At 35.2% G+C, this 7,816-nt stretch overlaps 1 protein-coding gene across 1 annotated transcript; it reads right to left on the minus strand.

Moving 5' to 3' along the window:
* Positions 1 to 344: 344 nt before the first annotated feature.
* Positions 345 to 4,939, minus strand: LOC123545472 (serine protease inhibitor Cvsi-1-like). Its single transcript, XM_053551806.1, has 3 exons — positions 4,812 to 4,939; positions 4,072 to 4,188; positions 345 to 489 (listed from the first exon to the last, which is right to left on the minus strand). Exons 1-3 carry the CDS (start codon positions 4,846 to 4,848, stop codon positions 398 to 400), a joined length of 246 nt encoding a protein of 81 aa, XP_053407781.1. The 5' UTR covers positions 4,849 to 4,939; the 3' UTR covers positions 345 to 397.
* Positions 4,940 to 7,816: the final 2,877 nt, after the last annotated feature.

Here is a 7,816-nt window from a genome sequence, read left to right on the forward strand (position 1 = left end):
CGCAAAATTTAAGGATGAACATGCATATGATGAATATAGAGATAACGCCGAACTGGCTTGGTACCAGCTACTTCAGTTATATATTGTTAGATATATATTGTTATATATTGTTAGATATTCCGGGTTGTTGAGTTGAATGAAGACCTGCATCAGAATGTTTTGGAACGATTGTCTGCACTAAAATGAATATGCATATGAAAAGAAGCGTGGCCTTAAATCACTTTTTATACGTCCATTTGAAGAGAAGACGGGACATACTATATGTCTTTGTAATCATTTTGCGTATCAGATATTGTTTAGGCGGGCCGGAATCAATAAGTAAGAATACACAAGGAACAGTCTGGTAATGCTTTAAATTTATTGCTGAAAATCAGTCTTTATATATCAAATGTCAGTGTCAGTAACATACACAGTAGTTGTCAAAGCAATGCCACTGTCTGTTGCAGTTGAGAAAGTTCGAACAGTCACTTTGTGTGGTACATGTGTTTTCTGTGGAGTAAAATAATGTTTTATATCAACATGGAAATGGTGAATTTTACTTAAAGCGGAAAGCAAGTATGCATGGCAACGCTTGACACATGAGACGAAATGCCATTGAATTTTGGAACGTATTATTCTACGTGGATGAACACTTTATACCACAGTCACAGACGTAGCTATACGCGCCGTATGTGTGACGAGCTTTTGTACAGAGAGGAAGAAATAACATTCACGACAAACTGTCTTTGCATTTAAACATTTCCCTTTTCTTCAAATATAATTGGCATGGCGTATATCGTTGGTTGAGTCGACAATTTAGCTAGTACATTCGGGTGCCACTGAGCGCCTGCAAATCTTGAAAAAAATGCATCAATGAAATTTGCCATGTACTGATGATGTAGATTTAAAATGCTAGTTTCTATTTCTGTATGACGTTATTATTTATAGATATAATCGCATTTAAATACTTCATTTTTTTCTTCTAAAAAATACATGAATAAAATTTGCAGTGTGTGGCACAATACCCATTTAATTAAAGTAACCGCCGATATACGCCCGCAAATCCTGATAGAAATACATCATTGAAATAATGAAATTTATCATTTTACTGTTTGAAAATAAATTAAACAATTTTTATGACGTCATCATTAATAATTTTTACTGCATGTAGCTCTACAATGGACAAGACATTATACAAGAAAAGGTAAGCAATTTCGATCTCAATTTGCAGTTCCCAAAATCTTTTAACTGGGCATCTCTTTGCATAAAATGTAATTCGAAATAGCGCGTGGAAATATTATTAGGTTATCTAACATTGTTCTGTATAATACGTTGATATATTTGGACGAGTACCCAGCTGAGAAAACCATATTGAACGTGCCGCTAGGTGGATCTAATATGGTTTTCCCAGCTGGATACGTATCTCATATTGTACAGTTCAATGTTAAATAACTGTTTTGTTATATATCTATCTATATCTATCTTATTTTAGTTTAATTATATTTCTGTGTTTTGATGTTAGACTGAACTTAAAACAGACCAGTACGCCACAGTTTATTCTTTATCTTTGAAGTTCCCGCTTTTTTATCACACTGACTGACTATTTTAATTTATATATCTATAAAACTAAAATCGTTCTAACATGGCTGAATTGTCAATTAAACAAAGAAGAATATCAAGATCTGTATATTTAAGAAATAATATATAGCAAAACAGTGCTTTATCACTATTTATACACGATGGGCGGTTATACGTCGGGCATAATAATTTCACGAGGACGCAGCCCGAGTGAAATTATTTGTACGACATATAACCGCCCGAGTGTATAAATACTGTTAAAACACGCTTTTGCTATAAATTATTTCGATTCTAATATGCCCTTAATCTAAAACAGTAGATAAAATATAGTAGCGCTCTTTCTTGGTCGCAAAAAACTTTGGCGTCATCGCACGTTAACGTGACGTCATTCTTGCGTAAGCGTGCTTTAACAGAGACAAACATATTAGAATTAAGAAGGTTGGAGCCTCGTAACCGCCCGAGACCGGAAATTCCGATCTGCACCTACAACCAGCGAAAGGATCTTTCATATTCTTGCATACCAGACGGGGATTTCCGGTATTTTTACTGGTGCTGGAAAAATCCATCTTACACACCAGAGTGTAAGATGACTCTCGTGCTTTAAATGACGCTTTACGAACTACATATAATTATGTAGAAGATTTAGACGGACATTGCTTTCCTGCGCTTTGTTGAATTACGCTGCGATAAGAAATAGTTCTAAAAAGAAAGCCGTTCGATTATTATTTCTTGATATTGGTATGCAAGAAAAAGATTCTGTTACTGGTTATAGGTGCAGATGGGAATATTCGGCTCTCAGGTAACTGTTTAGGCGGTAACTCGGCTGGAGCCTCGTAACCGCCCGAAACCGGAAATTCTCATCTGCACCTACAACCAGTGAAAGAATCTTTCATATTCTTGCATACCAGACGGGGTTTTCCGGTATTTTTACTGGTGCTGGAAAAATCCATCTTACACCCCGGGGTGTAAGATGACTCTCGTGCTTTAAAATGACGTATTACGAACTACATATATGTAGAAGATTTAGATCTATGTAGTTATCTATATTTATTTCAAAAAACGGAATAAAAAACCAGTACCTTCACGGTTCCTCTTTGTTCCTGATAGTATATTTCTCGACTCAAAACACGTTATTTTATCAAAAATTCATCATAACGTTACGCTGCAACTGATAAAACAAAACCGGAACTAAACATTGTAATTTAGCTTTGAAACGTCATGACGTCCGTCTTGTTTACGGACGTTGCTTTCCTGCGCTTTGTTTATATACGCTGCTATAAGAAATAGTTCTAAAAAGAAAGCCGTTTGATTGATTTTATTTTTATTATTATTTTGATATCGGTATGCAAGAAAAAGATTCTGTCACTGGTTATAGGTGCAGATGGGAATATCAGGCTCTCGGGTAACTGTTTAGGCGGAAACTCGGCTGGAGCCTCGTTACCGCCTAAACAGTTACCCTCGAGACCGGAAATTCTCATCTGCACCTACAACCAGTGAAACAATCTTATAGTTTTTATAGCTAAATTGTACTATGGTTAGTAGTATTTGTCTGAAGTACTTATTTTAATCACGCAAATATGATATTTCTATTTTAGCAAGAGATAACGAGCTGAAATATTTGCTTAAGAACATTTCTCATTCCTATATTTCATATTCTGTAAAATTCAGAATTGTTGTGTTCTGATATATGAAATAGTCATATACGGTTCTGATAAAGATGTTAAAGTCAGTATCAAAATCCAAAAAGGGCAAACACAAGCATCTGAAATAATAGACTTTGATATTAAACGGATTTGAACAAGATCCCGTAGGAACTGGTATGCCGGACAGGTTTGCTTTACCTGTAATTTTACCCATGCTGACACTCCATTGCCAGATGACCCTCGTGTAGTTAACGACAACTATTGGTTCGTGCATTGATTATAGATTTCTTTGTAAAATGCGATAAAAATCAAATACGATGATAGATGCTCTTCTAGTTCTTTTTAGTAAATTTCTCGATTCAAAAAGCAACAACAATATCTTGCGGAAGAAAACATTACGTGCTAGAATTGATAAAACTTATCTGGAACTTTTTTGTTGCGCGTAGTCAAAAAGTCATGACATCGTTTCTGTTTACGGAGGTTAATTTCCCGCGCTTTGTTTAAATACTAGTACGCTTTTATAGGAAAGAAAGCTGTTAAGAAATTATTTTGTTTTGCTTTATTCCATAATTTTTTTTAATACGGTATGCATTTACCACTGGTTGTAGATGCAGATGAGAATGCCCGGCTCTCGGGTAACTGTTTTGATAGTAACTCGTCAGGGACTCGTTACCGCCAAAACAGTTACCTCCCATCTGAATCTACAACCAGTGGAAGGAAACGCTTTGGACAACAGATATATCTGGATGGTTACTAAATAACGTTCCTCAGTCGAAACAAAGCAACATGTTTATTTGAAACAATATAATACGAATATTTGGAAGTTTTAAAGTAGATCAGAAAAAAACCTCATTATATTATTTGTGCTTACGACTGCACGTGCAAATATTGTTGGCACATTCCTTCAGGTAACCTGTCGAACAGCTGGTACTTGTACACTGGTTCTGTGAGCTAGTGGAGTCGCAGTTCTCAGCATGGGTATAAGCAACTGAAAACAATATCCACAAAAAAACGTAAAATCTATGTGGAATAAAAGATACGAAAGTAACTTTTAGAAGCGGTGTTTATGACACCTAGGGTTAATTTTGTTGTAAAAAGCAACAAAAAAGTGAGAGAAAAACATGGACCGAACAATGGACAACTTCAATCATTAAACTAGAGTTATCAATACCGCGAGTGACGATTACTTTATGAGCCGCGCCATGAGAAAACCAACACAGGTCTTGTTCGTTTGCGGCCAACATGGATCCAGACCAGCCTGCGCATCCGCGCAGTCTGGTCCGGATCAATGCTGTTCGCTAACAGTTTCTCAAATTGCAATAGACTTTGAAAGCGAACTTCACGGATCCTGACGAGACTGCGCGGATGCGCGGATGCGCAGGCTGGTCTGGATCCATGCTGGTCGCAAACGCACTATGTTGGTTTTGTCATGGCGCGGCTCAATTATGAAATACTGCTGATTTACATTGAATTTATTTAAAAAGAGAGATATTAAGTTGATAGAACGTTTGAGTCATCTAAACAAAACTTCTTTTCATGTTGAATAGACGTCAACAACATCTCCCATTCCATTTGTACAGTAGTTATTATTGCCAACAATAATTCACTTACCAAGTGCCGCTGCAAAGACAAGCAACGTAGTTCTCATTTTCAATGTTTTGTATACGACTGTCACAACGAGAATGAATTTTTTTTTTGGAAGTCTGGCCAATTATATAGATATATATCATATATTTTTGCAAGTCAGTGCAACAAAGCGATCAAGTGCTACCTCATGTCAATTCAGATACCCGCTTTTTGAGCTGAGGTATATCACTCTTATCTCAAACCGTATATTTCATAAATGTGTCATAATCGTGATGAGTGATAGGAGTGGAAGACACGTTTCTCATTAAAGGTTATCTCACCTATCATGTATATGCTATGATTTTACAAAGTTTTAAGGAAGTGCGTATTTTTTTCTGTATGAATTAACCATCTAAGTAGTTTGTTTTTTTTCGGTTAGTCTCAAAACAAAGTTTGATGCACAGAGTGTTTGAAGGGCTCTTGGGTTACTTATTGCCAAATGTATATAGCTATGCTCTTTTGGGGGCGATTAGCCACAGAGTGAACAATACGTTTCAGATTCTCTTAATACCGTATGCCTACAAGCAACAGTAAACAATCGCCCCCGAAATAGTCCTGACATTTCCACAGAACAGTAATAACATGTATGGCATATGAATTTGTCCAAAATGCATATAATACTATAATTTCTACTTGATTATGTAAATGATTATGTCATGCAGCTCTCTGTTGTCTTTTCAGATAACATTAGAAAATATTACATAATGAAGGTAAATTAGTTCACCCTCTATGCATGAAATATCCGTATGAATGGAACTTTTTCATCTTTGGTAATGTAAAACTCATTAACATAATACACACACTTTGTAATATGCAGAGATAAAGCTAATAAATCATGCGAAATGTCAGACGTATTTAACAAAAATATACAGCACGTCGGATTAAAATTTTATCGAAACACTTAGATAATGTTCACATGTGTTGTTTAAATGGAAACGGGATTCCAATGACCACTTCGTTATAGTTTATGACCTCGGTCTATAAATAACTCATCAAACAAACACTGGTTCCGGGCACAGTCAGTTCATTCATAACAAATGTCGAAATGAATTATACTGCGCATTATCAATTATGTTTAATAAAAGTATTACTTTTACTAGGTATGATTTTGTATATAATACAATAAATGATGAACACGAAATATGAATAATGTAAAAAGGTAGCATAAGTTTTTTGAAAAAACACTTCCAGATCAGTTGCTATAGGTTCTGGGGGACGTGAGTGCTGCGTGGAATTGCCACAGTAACGTGAGAAGAAACAAATGACCACATTCTACAATGTGTATACCGAAACAGCGTACATGTTATATTTTGCTATTGAAATAATGTTTACATTTACAATAGAACATAATAATAGTATTTGATTTAAGGGCAGTTTATTTTTTTCTGGTAAGTTTTATACTAAACAAATTGTTTTAGAAACATTCTGACAAATGCTGAAGTTATATTGTAAAAAGTGTTTGTTTTGTCTCCAATTTGGGTGGTGGGCGAAGATCTATGTAAGCGACTTTTGTTTAATCTCACGTTATAAACTGTATTTCAGGTTAAATTAAGATAGTGGATCCGTAATGGTTCTGTTTAATAATTGCATTAACTTGATACAGTCTTGAAGTTAACGTCGTTGCACTGTCTTGCATTTACCGTGCCTTATTTTTTTATTTTTTTTTTTTTTTTTTTTTTTTTTTATTTTGTATAATTTAAGTTATTTCCTAAAGCTCAAACAGAGACATATTTCAGAGTGATAACCACTGCGCAAAACGATCGCAGGAAATTCATTATACCAAAATTTAGCTAAAAGAAACCTCAAAGTATAGCGTAACAATTATAAAACACAAAATTAAACTGTCGATGGCAATTTTTCTTGGGAGCCTCAATTAAAAGGATTTAATCGGACAGAAATTAAACTCCAACACTGAAAAATTATGGCTTGCTTTCTGCCTTCAAAAATAACCATAGGGCAGAAGTAAAGCCTACCTACATTTATTTCACAATATGTAAACTAAAGAATAAAAGCAAAATAAAGAACTTTTACTACATGTAACTCAGTATTTTCAAAGATGTCTAAACCTTCATCCTTCTGTATCAGAGGGTAAATTCACTTTAAACAGCAAGAAATGGCTAATCAAATGAAAACTTTCCGCCTTTGTACAAAAAAAAATCAATAATAATGAGTCTTGAAAAAAAAGACAAATTTATTTCACTAGATAAAAGAAATATAATGAAAAAAGTTTGGTCCTAGTGGGGCTTGAACCTACGCCCTCCTGAAAAAATTAGTTAAAGGTGGCTTATGGTAGGAATTGAATACTCTTCAAAAAAAAAAAGAGGTACACGTTTACGGGTCTGTCAATTTTCCAAACCATCGTATTAGGGAAGGAACATGACTAGATCATAATCATTAACACCCTGGTTTGTGGTGGGTTCCGAACCCAAAGTTTCCCTCGGACCGACAAGAAAAATCGCCCCATCAGTACTTCAGTGCTTTGATTTTTGTAAGCTGTCACGGACACAGCAGTTAAATTATCTTTTTTCATCCCGCAGTCTAAAAGTATACTTAACAAACCTGCGTGTTCTTTTTTCCAACAATGGTTACATAGAATGCTAGTTTCTCTGAAAATTTAAATAAAAATGTATATGCCTGATTGGCAGCAGTGCGACCAAAACTAGACCAATCAACAATCGCATGACACATGCTACGAGGAACATTTATGCCAAGTAACATAAAAAATCCCTCGATGGATTGCAGGGTTCTTGTGCAGATATGTAGCTGGTCATGTTATCCTTTTACCTCAAATGATGACCTTGACCTTTGACCTAGAGGGTCTGTGAGTAGCATATGATGCATCACCTCATTATCCGGAACATTTGTGCTGATTTACATTATGATTCCTTGATAGAAGATACAGTTATGAAGCTGTCATAAAACAGATATTGTTAACACTTTTAACCACCAAGTGTAACCTTGACCTTTCCTTTGAGGCAGTTATTTAGGGT

The sequence above is a fragment of the Mercenaria mercenaria genome, chromosome 1 (assembly GCF_021730395.1).
Source record: "Mercenaria mercenaria strain notata chromosome 1, MADL_Memer_1, whole genome shotgun sequence".
Lineage (NCBI taxonomy): Eukaryota > Metazoa > Mollusca > Bivalvia > Venerida > Veneridae > Mercenaria > Mercenaria mercenaria.

Bases quoted from the DNA above. Each gene is read 5' to 3' on its own strand.
- LOC123545472 (XM_053551806.1), bottom strand. From the start codon at position 4,848: ATGAGAACTACGTTGCTTGTCTTTGCAGCGGCACTTG. The intron at 4,189-4,811 runs GTAAGTGAATTA...TATTGTTTTCAG, and splicing joins TGTCTTTGCAGCGGCACTTG to TTGCTTATACCCATGCTGAG. The intron at 490-4,071 runs GTAAGCACAAAT...TTTACTCCACAG, and splicing joins CAATATTTGCACGTGCAGTC to AAAACACATGTACCACACAA.